This window comes from Eurytemora carolleeae, unplaced genomic scaffold (genome assembly GCF_000591075.1).
Source record: "Eurytemora carolleeae unplaced genomic scaffold, Eaff_2.0 scaffold308, whole genome shotgun sequence".
Classification (NCBI taxonomy): domain Eukaryota; kingdom Metazoa; phylum Arthropoda; class Copepoda; order Calanoida; family Temoridae; genus Eurytemora; species Eurytemora carolleeae.
Window position 1 is genome coordinate 167,839 of NW_019396484.1, and position 13,045 is coordinate 180,883.

General features: G+C 32.1%; 2 protein-coding genes across 2 annotated transcripts in view; both read left to right on the forward strand.

Annotated features, from left to right (window-relative positions):
* The window catches only part of LOC111704123 (uncharacterized), a 23,320-nt gene extending 20,343 nt beyond the window's left edge, over positions 1-2,977 (forward strand). Inside the window, exons 8-10 of the mRNA XM_023476258.1 lie at positions 840-1,016; positions 1,527-1,592; positions 2,876-2,977. Coding sequence (XP_023332026.1) covers positions 840-1,016; positions 1,527-1,592; positions 2,876-2,977 — 345 coding nt within the window. The remainder of the gene's footprint in view (positions 1-839; positions 1,017-1,526; positions 1,593-2,875) is intronic.
* A 322-nt stretch (positions 2,978-3,299) lies between these two features.
* The window catches only part of LOC111704131 (uncharacterized), an 11,706-nt gene continuing 1,960 nt past the window's right edge, over positions 3,300-13,045 (forward strand). The window contains exons 1-4 of the mRNA XM_023476273.1: positions 3,300-3,451; positions 4,779-4,896; positions 6,497-6,656; positions 7,576-7,772. Coding sequence (XP_023332041.1) covers positions 3,383-3,451; positions 4,779-4,896; positions 6,497-6,656; positions 7,576-7,772 — 544 coding nt within the window. The 5' untranslated portion in view covers positions 3,300-3,382. The remainder of the gene's footprint in view (positions 3,452-4,778; positions 4,897-6,496; positions 6,657-7,575; positions 7,773-13,045) is intronic.

A 13,045-nucleotide genomic window follows, 5' to 3' on the forward strand; every position in this document is an offset into this window, starting at 1 on the left:
CTCCCCCCCCCATCATCTGATCGGAACCATGTAATGTTAAATACTGATCTATTGAACTCTAGAAATCTCACCTGTAATCTCTGTAATCATTAAATCCGGGAAATTACTGCTCACTGTACACTGTAGAAATATCAATATTTTTGCATGTTCCATAAAATCCGCAAAAAGAGGAAATAATCAAATACAATGCATGGTCCATTAAAGGCCAGGATTGCTGTGTCCCCTAAAGCCTGTGAGTTGCCTAAATTGAATCTAAACCTATACATTAACAGACAGTTTAAAACCTGGCATTAATCGCTGAAAGCGTCAGATTTAACCTAATCATGATGTTGCTAGAGCATCACTAATGTTATTCTCTAAATATAGACCAAACTTCAACCATACAATCGATCTATCAAGTTAACGAACAAATATATAAAAAAGATAAATCAACTTCTTAAAATTGATTCAACTTTAACTTCACAGATATCAAAAATGACATTTGAAGATATCTAAAAAAAATATTTTACCTTTAAACTTTTTATAAATATGAATACAATGCTTTAACATCTTTAACTGTGCTAAATGTTAAAATTTGATTATAAAAATTTATTTTTTCAAAGATTTTAAAATATCCTCGATTATTAACATAGATAACTTGAAAACGAGGCTTGTCATGGCTTTTAACCAATATTCCAAGCTGTGGAAGGAAGTAAATGAGTATTCATATTAAAACATGGAGAATTGGCATTGATATGGGTTCAGGGTCTGAACACAGCTAGAACAATATGACATTTTAAAATATATTGTGTAAAATATGAAAAAGCAGACGACATACTTATTCATTAATATTTGTTTAGGCTGTTAACGGTTCCCTGAATGACGAGGGAGGGTTTAGGGACAACTACGATGGACTTGAAGGGGTCCAAGGGACCCCTGAAGAAGGGGACCTGAAGGCCCTGAAAAGAGGTCTATTATGGCAGCAGAGAGATAAGATTTTTTCAAGATGGAAGGAGAGATATTTCATTCTGACAAAGGTATTGTTTCAAATAATTCTTCAAAAAATATTATATGATTCCGATATTTACTTTTTTTGTTACAATGTGGCCACAGCCACTGGCATTGTCTGGCAAGTGATTTTATGAGCTTTACAGTGCAAAAAAACTCTGGAATAGAAAGACGGTTTACTAAATTTATGACTTTAAATCATCCAATGAACACTTGATAAATTACTTAATAACTTACTGGTAAAATTATTTGCATTGTAACAAAAGTATTTCTTTAAAGTCGTCTTCGTATTCCATAGTTTTCTGGGTGTCACTGTAGCTCAACTTAAAAATATTAACACTCGATTTTAAATTACTCCTTAACAATTAACCATTTTATAGGTTTCTTCTAGATAATTATTGTCTTTAAACTTCTATTTAAAAACATGTCTTGTATGCTTTTTCTTATTCATTCTAAACAATTTCTAAGGTTTTATGTATTCAAGTTTTTCTCCCACTGACATGTTTTTGTCAAAGATATAATCTCGAATAATTTCTTAGGACTTTCTTCAATGCTTTAAGAAGGAAAGTTCTAAGATCTCTGAGATGGGCGGATTCATTTTCAAGGTATTTAGTTTAGAATTTCATTATCTTTTAATTGATACCCTTGGACCTGGGTAGAATTGTAAACAGAAACCCTTGAACCTGGGTAGAATTGTAAACAGAAACCCTTTGACCTGGGTAGAATTGTAAACAGAAACCCTGGGACCTGAGTAGAATTGTAAACATAAACACGATTATTTATAAAATTAATTTCAAGCCTTTGTTTAAGCAAAGATGGTAGATTTTTGTAGCTTTGTTTTTAAGCCAAGGATGTATGAAAGTGTAAATTAAACATTAGTTTTGAGTTAGATCCAAATTTCTAAAATTCAGTTTTTTACAAATAACTTATTGTTTTGGATGCTTGGTGTTGCTATTATTTGAATAATTTATCATCTTTATCTTTGAATATTACCACTAATCAGTAATCAATGATCTCTATTCTAACAGTGCCTCCCCTCCTCCCTCTGCACTTAAGATTTTGAAAATTGTTTTGATTTAAAGAATTTTAATCTGCGCTCTATCAGCCACTCTGAGCTTCTGAACGGGTATAGAGGGGTGGGGGGTTGGATTCAAATAAACAACCTTAAAAATAAGGTTCGCTGGGGGTGTTAAATAGTGCCCGTAAGGTCAAATTTAGTTTTATTGTATTCTTATAAAAAAAAAAAATATTACAATATTTGACCAATTCTCGTGAAAATGACAAATATCAAAGATTTTTAAGATTAACAGGGGAAGAAGTGGGTTTCTAAGTGCATACTAATCTTGATTTGAACAAATGTTATGTTAAAAATTGTCTGAACTCAAAACACATGATTGTTGTTGTTGTTGGGAGTAAGGGGGGAGGGTGGGAAAATTGGTGTTGTGTTTTCATGAGTCAGGTTAAATATTCCCGACAGAACAATACTTTTTAGCACACCACACTTCCTACAAATTATTGGATTACCTGCAACGAATGCATTTCAAAATTCTGGTTTTTTGTTTTTGTATTATTCATGAAGTACTTATTGCAGTTCTTCCTTTTTACATTGGATAAATTGATCCAATATATTTGTATTCTGTAATTTCGAGATTTGGAACATGAAATAGATTTTATCTGATATTCACTGGTTAATTAATTCAATACATATCTCATCGATTGATTGATTCACTGATTAACTAATTGACCAATTGATTGATTGGCTAATCTACTGATTAACTGATCGATTTATTAATTGACTGATTAACTAGTAAATTGATTGTTAAGATGATGAGCTGATTGAATTATTAAAAAGATAATTAGCTGATTAATGGATTGATTGATTGATTAGATCAAGCTGAGTGAGATAGAAAGTGTTGAACTTCTGGATAAACGAGGTTACCTCACCATCAGCATTAACCTCGTTAGGGAGGCCAAGGTCTTCCTCAGGTAATAATTATTATCATCATTATTTTCATCATCATCATTATCATCATTATCATCATCATCATCATCATCATCATTTTCATCATTATCATTANGAGTGTTGTTTGGTATTTAAAAGTATTGGTCGGAGGCTGTTCAAATTCTTGATGACTTCTCTAACCAACACATGGTCCTAACTTTAGGCTAAAAGCAGGGATTTTATATCTACTCCTCAGGCATCTTACCAAGGGTATTTTTGGGAAAAGAGAAGACAGAGTATTATGGTTAAAGTTTAATATAAATATAATCCGACTTCTATCATAGATAAGATTGGTGTCATTTAAACCTTTTATTATTAAACATAAATTTCAGGAAATGTAACCGAGCCTCCGCCATCTTCTTGGACCGGAAGCAAGCAACGGATTCCGCCGGTATGGAATCCTGGGCGGAACATAGGCGGAGCAAATTTGGAAGATCCGACTCCACACCGGATGTTCACAAGGTGGAGATTTTTTAAAGATTTTTTTATTTTATTTTAAATGTGGATTGCTAGATCAGATAATTATTATTTAGAATTTTAACTTAAATATGTTTCTTATTAATTAGCATAAATATCAAAATTAAAAATTCTAAAATATCAAATTATAATATTTCTTATTTATTGACATTTTAATGTATTTTGTTCATTTTCTGATTTATTACAGTTTACTTGTATATTTTTTACATTTTTATTTATTTTATTATTTTATTTTCTCATGATATTACATAGTTGACTTTTAGACACAATATTCTTTCTTTTTAGCACTTTAGTTGTTTGCAAAAGTGATGTGCGCATTTCTTGCTCATAAGAGACCACGGAGAAATTATCAGAAATAAACACATTTTGGTTCAGATTAATGGTGGTTGTATATCGGGTATTTTTATTCTTGCATGAAGTATCACTTGAAATTACGCGTAGAGTCCCTTTAAAGAACTTACTTCTATTTTATCCCTTTCTGTTTTCCATCTCATCTTTCTTTTATCCTGCACTCATCCGTCCTAAACCTGTCTACTCCAGTACTTCAGTACTCCAATACTCTATTACTCAAGTACTCTAGTACTCCAGTACTCTAGTACTCCAGTACTCTAGTACTCCAGTACTCCAGTACTCTAGTACTCTAGTACTCTAGTACTCTAGTACTCTAGTACGCTAGTACGCTAGTACTCTAGTACTCTAGTACTCTAGTACTCAGTACTCTAGTACTACAGTACTACAGTACTACAGTACTACAGTACTACAGTACTACAGTACTACAGTACTACAGTACTACAGTACTCTAGTACTACAGTACTACAGTACTACAGTACTACAGTACTACAGTACTACAGTACTACAGTACTACAGTACTACAGTACTACAGTACTACAGTACTACAGTACTACAGTACTACAGTACTACAGTACTGCAGTAATACAGTACTACAGTTCTCCAGTACTCCAGTACTCCAGTAAGTACTATAGTACTCCAATACTTCAGTACTCCAGTACTCCAGTACCCCAGTACTCCAGTACTCCAGTACTCCAGTACTCCAATACTCCAGTACTCCAGTACTCCAGTACTCTAGTACTCCAGTACTCCTGTACTCCAGTACTCTAGTACTCTAGTACTCTAGTACTCCAGTACTCCAGTACTCTAGTACTCCACTACTTCAGTACTTTAGTAGTACCAACACTCACTACTTATACTTATATCTATTTATATTAACCAATAACCATAATATACAAAATTCATTATTATTACTGTTAAAATTATTGGTATTATTATCATTAATTATACTGCTGTTGTCTAGGCGGGGGAGAAGGAGAGGATAACCCTGGATGAGCTGAGTAAACTCTACAGGAAGGAGGAGGAGGAGGAGAGGAGGAAGGAGCAGGATAAAGTCAGGAACAGGATCAATAGATTATCATGTAAGTTACACTCTCAAATAAATCCTACTTTTTATTCGGTCAGATCACTGCAATTCCTATAACCTTCTTTGATATATCGAAAACTTGGTTAACATTTTAAGGAACATTTTGAGAATGCTGATTTACTCTCATCAAGTAGCTTGCCTTATCACTTTCCGCTCTTTATTTCTTATTTGATAGAATATCAATAAACATTTACCAATGACTCTCAAATTGATTATCATTTAAGTTAGAATGTACAACAAGAAACTTCCTTTGTGTTCAATCTATCAATTTAAAGTAACATTTTGATAATGCTGACTTTAATTGGCTAATTGGCTGAATTGTTAAATGCAAATAAGGGTAAAATAAAATAAAACTTTTTGAAATGTGTAGTTTTCCACTAAGCTAACAGTTTTTTTTTTACTTTTTTGATTTAATATTTAAGAATTTTGAGGCCGAATTCAAAGAATTTGAACCGCGGCTCAAATTTTGGTGGTTCCACTTAAATTTGTACTAAATTTTTCAAGATTTAAGCTGGCGCTCAATTGAAACCGGTTTTTTAGACGCGGCTAAAATTCATTAAATTCGGATATTGTAAACATATAAAACAAGCAACTAGTTCTTAGTTCTTACTCAAACTTGTGTTTTGTCTTGTATCATGATAATCATCTAAGATATATTTGATAATCTAATTATTATTATTAATGAGATTGCTGCTGAATGAAGAAAGATTTCGATGTATAAAAGTATTTCCTGGTTTTTGTATATCAATATCTATCTATCTTTCCTTCTTTCTTTTGTTATCACACGTACGCTAAAATAAGAAGAGTTGCTCGAAAGGAACTCAGTTCTTCCCACAAACTAAAATTTTCTAATCCCTATATCTTTGCAACTTGATATTTCAAACTTAGACTATTTAATCTAACATAATTCATAGTTTGAAATATGAAAGGTCTACAACATCAGGCTGCAAAGATATAGAGATTTTAAAACAAAAGTTTGTTTCAAAAACTCCTTTCTTGCTAGTATGTGTGGACNCTACACACCATCTTTTATTTATTTGACAAGGAAAATATGGAAAATTTATAAATATAAACTGCACTATTTATGTATGCATTTATGCATACTTGGTGTTTAGCGTGGTGGACTGCGTAGAGAATAGAATAGATTTGAGAAGAATAGAATTACTGTTGCATGCAAAATTTTTAGAAATATTTAAAGATTTATTGGTCCCCGGAGGGTTCATAGATGTAGTAAACTTATTGAATACTCTCTCAAGGTCTAATTCTTGAATTTTGAATTTGTATTGGTCTCTTGATTCTCATCCTTGTATAGGAAACTATTAAATGACCCTTCATGCAAAGATGGCAATGCTCGATTCACAACGGTACCCTTGTAACCTTATCTGATCAATATTGGCAAAGATTTTGACTATTATATAAGTTTCAAAATGTTTCTCACCGAAAGCTTAGTCAGGATGAGACAAATATTTTAAGACTATTATAGTAAATCGGGCATTGTCATCTTTGCATGTTGGGTCACTTCAATATAAGATTCATTTTTGATATAGGGTTTAATAAGAAAGGCGTCAGCATATAAAACCATCTTCTATTTGTAGTATTACCCGACGTTGATATTCCTGAGTTGACCTCTTTGAACTGCCCAGCTGGTGACCTGAGCACATTAACCTGCCCGGCTAGTGACCTTGACCTTGAAAAAGCGTTTTTACGTGGGAAAGGGGACGTGGACAGCGGAAACAATAGCCTTAATACTAATAGGTAAGAATTAATTTTTTTCCTGCAAAAATTTGAATTTTTTCCACAAAAAAATATTTGTCATTAATATAACCAAAAATTGTTTAAATTTTTTTTTTCTGTTTCTGTGTAATTAATAATTTACTTTTTTAATATATGGTCATACAATCTAAATTAGCCCAACAAGACATTATGGAGTAAATTAATGGCCAGTTATAAAACATACAATTCACAAAATAGCAGTTTTTGCTGCCAAAGATGTAATCTTTCTTATCATGCAAATCTGCAATTATTAATAATTTATCCTGTGTGTAGTTTTGGTGCAAAAATACTTGAAAATAAGATAAGATTGATTAAAATTAAACTTTAATTTTAATCTTATCTTTCTTGAATTTAAAGAAACTGTAGTTGTTTTTCAAAAGATTACTTCAAATAAAATGCGTTTTTCACAAAAGTACCTTTTTAATGCCCATCTATCTTCAAAAATGTTTAAACAGAAACAACAAAAACAAAAATATCGATTTTTAAAGGGAGTGTTCGCGAAAGATGAAAGGGGGTTTAGGCTTACGGCGAAAAATAAGCGCTTACGATCGCTACTATATAACTGTTGCGTCTTATAAGGAGAAAATGGTTAAAAACTACTCATACCAAAGAATGTAGAATTAAATGGATTATTTTACGGTCAGAGTTGAATGTTGCAACTTTCTGAATTTGTTTGGACGCAACGTTCTTCGGTATGTGTCGTTTTTAACAATTTTCTCTTTTTAGACGCAACAGATGGAAGTAGGATTAGTAGCGATAAAAAGCGCTTATTTTTCGCCGTAAGTCTATACCCCCTTTTATTTTTAGCGAACACTCCCTTTAAAGAGAGAGTGGGTACCGTTGTGAATCGGTTATTGCACTGTAAATATAATTTATTACAATATATTAACATTTTCTTTAGGTCCAATACGAGCACCGGGTCCTCTAAAGTGAGTGGTCCCACCGAGTCCTCGTTCCTGGAGGAGGAAGAAGAGGAGGACGCATTAGAGGACGGACGCATCCGAGACAGTGTCACAATCTCTTGTTCAAATCCTTCCCCTCAAATCAAAATTTCTAAACCACAGAACAACACAAATGTGATCGAAGTTAGATATAAAGGTAGAAAAACTTGATTTTTTTCTGGGTGGGATTTTGTAGAATTTAGAAAGTTTAAAATCTAGATATTTGTCAACCCCCCCCCCCCCCCCCATCTCTCCCCTTTTGTCTTACTTTCTCCGTTTAAAGTAAAATATCTGAATCTAAATGTTTCATGTTGATCTGTTTGTCTATATCCGGCGTAAACACTTCACACTGCCTGAAATAGGCCATTTTTCTCGTGTTCAGTTTTCTAATAGATCACCGTATTCATCTTCATTTGCGTAAATGTACGCCAGAAACCGAGGAGAAATGCGTCAAATTACTTTAGATCCGGAATCTTTAAAATGCGCAAAGTAAACATATCCTTTTTCTTTTCAGTCGCCATTGTTATTTTCTAATTCTAATGTTTAATTAAGACAAAATACTTTTACTAAGACAATTTTGCTATTAATGTAAAAACGAATAAACATTTGTATAATTAAAAATCAGAAAATTAAAAATGTTTTAAAAAGTATTGTAAAAATACTAAGACGAAAATGGCTTATTCAAAAATTATATATCAATTTACTGAAATGCCCCTGAGTTTTTGCAGTATTTGTTTCGCCAAGCTTATCATTTGGCATCAACATTTCAATTACTAGTATATGGTTTGGACATGATCTATCTTAACTACGATCAGTTTATAAGCTTCAATAAAAACCCACTTAAAAATTATTAAAACGCCACAGGCTAGCCTAGGGTGTAGTACGCCACGGTCCATCGTTTGGGTTTTATTGAAAGATAAAAGGGTTCAGCTCAAATATAAAACCTCGATTTTAATCAACAAAGTTTTTTTCTGAAACATATGATTCAGACTAGCTTGGAAACCCAGCGTTGCCTATGCTAGTTTCTTCCCCGTTTACCCGCGCTTGGTCCTAAATTACGATTTTAGCTATTTTTCCCTTTAAAAATCGACCCACTCAATTTAAAGTATCAAAACCAAGCTAAGAACATTTCCGTGGTTCTCCCTAATTCCCCGATTAAAATTTTTGACAAATCGGGTTCCTGAGTTATGATCGGATTTACAAACAAACAGAAATTACTATTTTACATGATATAGATAATGTTTTAAATTAAATATTACTTATTCATTTAAATATTACTTATGAAATTTTTTTAGCTTTAACAAAGAAGTCTCCCCCCCCCTCGACATTACATGTCCATGTTATGCAAGTTTGTTACACAACTAATTAGCGCAACTACATGCAGAAACTGTTAGTTAAGAGCACAAACACGTGTTGTTAACCTGGTTAATTTCTTCATTTAACGAGCTACTTTACGTATAAATTAACGAGATACTTAACGTATTAATTAACGAACACTTTGATTAAATATAGATTCTGAAAGATGAGTGTTTTAAAACCAGTTTTTATTTCTTTGTTCAACATTTATTGTTATATTTTTATTTGATTGAACCAAGTTCATTGTTCAGTTTGAAACCATTTTGAGCAGCTGATTTTACATTGTGGGGTTTTCTAGGAGCCTGGGGCACTGGATGAATGAGGTCCATTGAGTTTTAAATTTTATGGTTTAACCCGAGTACATTTATCAGTAGCAGAAGCAGTAGCAGTTTTTGGACAGCTTAGTCGAGTGAAACTTTTCTTTACTAATACAATTTAGGGGTTTACGGGTTTAAAATTTTTTAAGATTTATGATTTCTCTTGGACATTTTTTAGATCTAATGTATTCAAATTTTAAAGCTAAGGTGTATTTACAAAATTTCAATTTTGTTTTTAACATTAAAGTTGGTAAAACACACACTAAACAGTGGTTTCCCTCATATATGGACTCTGTAAAGGACATGAGATGGTGAGTGGGCCTCAATTTTCATTGAAATTTTCGATTCAAAATTATACCTTTAAACCTTCTCTCATGAAAAAGGATATTGTCGTTTTAATCTGGAAAAGAAGATAATTCTGACAGTTTTCTTCTTTTTCTCCTGGTGCATAAATGAGCTTTTTTTAAAAACTGCATTTGAAATTTATCAATTTTAAGATAGAAACCATGCTTAAACCTGCGATTGAACTTAATCAATTTAAAGGCCCACGTTGTTAATCAGACTTTCTTCTTAATAAATGTAGGGTCTATGAAAAAACGCATTTAGTCCCTTTAGGACACCATTTTGATTTAATATCTAAACTATTTTTTGTATGAATTCTGCATAAGTGTTGGTAAAAATTTGAATACACAGGATGGTAGTTTAAATATTTTGTGTTAAGGGTTCTGACGGTTAGAGGTTTAAAATGTTTGAACAATAGTATCAGGTCCTAACCGACAAAACTGCCACAGTTTTGATATGTAACATGATAGACTGCAGATAGGTTGACATAAAAAACTGAACCGACATGAATAATGCTAGGTTTATGTATGTTAAACATGATAAACTACAGATAGGTTAACATACAAAACTGAACAGACATGAATAAGGCTAGGTTTATGTATGTTAAACATGATAAACTACAGATAGGTTAACATACAAAACTGAACAGACTTGATTAATGCTTATAGGTTTATGTATGTTAAACATGATAAACTACAGATAGGTTAACATACAAAACTGAACCGACATGAATAAGGCTAGGTTTATGTATGTTAAACATTTTTTAACATTTATTTTCTTATAAATGAATTTTTTTTTCAAAATTTTAAAAAGATTATTGAGTTTTTTTCTCTGGCAGTTGTATCTTCGCTGATCATACATCCATATTCTGTTCCTCTCTTGTAGATCTACACATTCTAATCCCTTGTAGACAAGGGAAAATTAAATACATGTTGACACATATTTCTGCTTTTCTTTCTCCATAATGTTACGCATATTGCACAGAGATGCAGTTCTCTGTTCATGCAATTTTCATTTTCATACTATTCTTCAATTTAAACAATTTAAACATAATAAGCTGATAATGAGTTGACATGCTAAGCTATGAATAAGGCCAGGTATACTTGTTTGTATATACATTTACATTAATCAATACTCAACGCTTTGGAATGTACATATTGAATGTAATATTTCAAACTGTCGAAATCTAAAACTTGAATTGAGTAATGTAAATTCTATGTCAGCAGAAAAAAATCCAACTTTTCAGATTTTAAACCAATCATTTTATACTTTAATGTGTGTTAAAGTTTGAAATGAAAATTATTAGTTTTTTTGCCAAAATAATTGCGTGTACTTTTCAGTGTTACTCTCGCCGCCCCCACTACTATTTAATATTCTACCCCCAACATCGTTTTTCAATAAGAAACTACAAACATTGCAAATAAACTAATTCCCATCTGGAATTCGCAAAATCTTAGATTGCACAATCTTTTCGCACGTAGTATTTCCAACGCTAATTCAGTACAATTTACGGATTTAATACTGTTGCCTGGTCAAAATCAGCTGGCAATTATGCTTGCAGAAAAAATGTTTCATGTTGCGCATTTTGTAGCGATATGCAAGCTGCAAGTGTGTCCCACCTTTTACAACTGTTAGAAAAAGCAAATTCCAAATTTGGACTCCTGCAAAAAGATGGCAGAAACCTGTTTAGGGTTCCAAATAAATCATGTAGTGTTGGGTTGGATGCCAGGATTATAAATTGCTTGTATAATCATTAATTACTCTATTATTAGCAATAATACCACGTTTTTGAGGAGTTTGACTCTCTTTTCAACTTTAAAAACAATTTGTGTTTGTTGGATCTTAAGTTTGCCTTTCATGGAAATAAATATATCTAGATTTCAAAACTTATTTTTAAGATTTTATTGCGTAATTAAAATTATGTCTTTTTAAAATATGTATTTTTTTAATTTTCATACTTTTCTTCAAAATCCATAGACACAAATTTTATATTGCTTTATTTATAGCATTTTTTAGTACAATATCCATTTAAAATATGGTGCATGAATGGTATCTCTTTAAAATATGGTGCATGAATGGTATCTCTTTAAAATATGGTGCATGAATGGTATCTCTAAATCTTGTATAGAGTATGTACTACAGTCACCAACATATAATTTCTAGCCTCCCCTCCCGGTGATGACTTATTTTATTTCATTGGATACCAATTTCGGGGGGTGGTGGGGCTAGAGGGATTTTGAGAAGTTATTTATCCCTGTGATGGTTTTAAATACAGGATTCAAGCTTTGTTTGACGCTTTGTTTGACCAGTACATTTACGCATTCCACAACCGTTCAACACTCACACCAAACAGCTTTCCAAGCGTATTCATTTAGTTGAAGGGACTATATAAAGGACCGGGGGGTGGGGGGGTAATAATGGTTTTATAAATCAATTTTTGTTTTGAGGACACAATTATTTATTGCGTCTAAATCATGCTGTACTGCAGTGTACACTGTACAATGTACACGTACAGTGCAGTAGTACATTACTAAAAAAAATTATTATTAAAAATAAAAATACAATATAGACATTAAGATAAAAACTTCGTTGAACCCGCCTTAAAATTTAAGTCGAGTTCAGCGAAGTTTTAGAAAAAGTTTGGGGATAAGAAAAAATCTCTTTAACAACCCCGGCCCTGGCTCCCCGTCCCCATGTGACCGCCAAGCAATCTAATGCTAGATATTTAACAAGTGTGTCGGTAAATTTGAAAGCTGAGTAGAGCGCAAGTCAGCATATAATATACCTTTTATATTCATTATTGCAGACATTAGTACATATTATCATGTCTTGAATACTAATCTTAGTTCATATAGTCAATATTCTTACTTTGTATTTATAGTAAACAGGGTCGTTTCGCATAGTAAGAAATAAAAGCAAAAAGCTACACTTTTAAATACAGGTGAGCTAAAAAAAAAAAATTTTAGGTTTTTGAAATATATACGTTTATTAAATGAGAATTTTTTAAATTTTTAGCGGCCACGAACCTCCCCAAGTGCTAAAGAAATCGTATATTTTAAACGTAAATAAAATATTGTAAAATAGGTTTTTTTCATAATTGTTCAATTATTTTTTCAACCCCTGCCCCACCCCCCTTCATTCTACTATGTGGAAGATTGTGAGGGGGGGGGAGATACTTCATATATTTGGAAACCTATCCCACAAAGAAATTGGTTTAAATCTGAAATTCAGTAAAACGGGGGTTTATAAAGTTTTTTTAAAGAAAGTTCCTCTGACTGTAAAAAAATATTGTTTTGACACTAAATGCGCTGTTAATGTTTTGAAATAGATCTTGTTTCATAGCAATTCTTCACAGCTGATTGACAGCGCCAACAAATTAAGATTTTTATTAAATACGGATAATCTGAAATTTAAT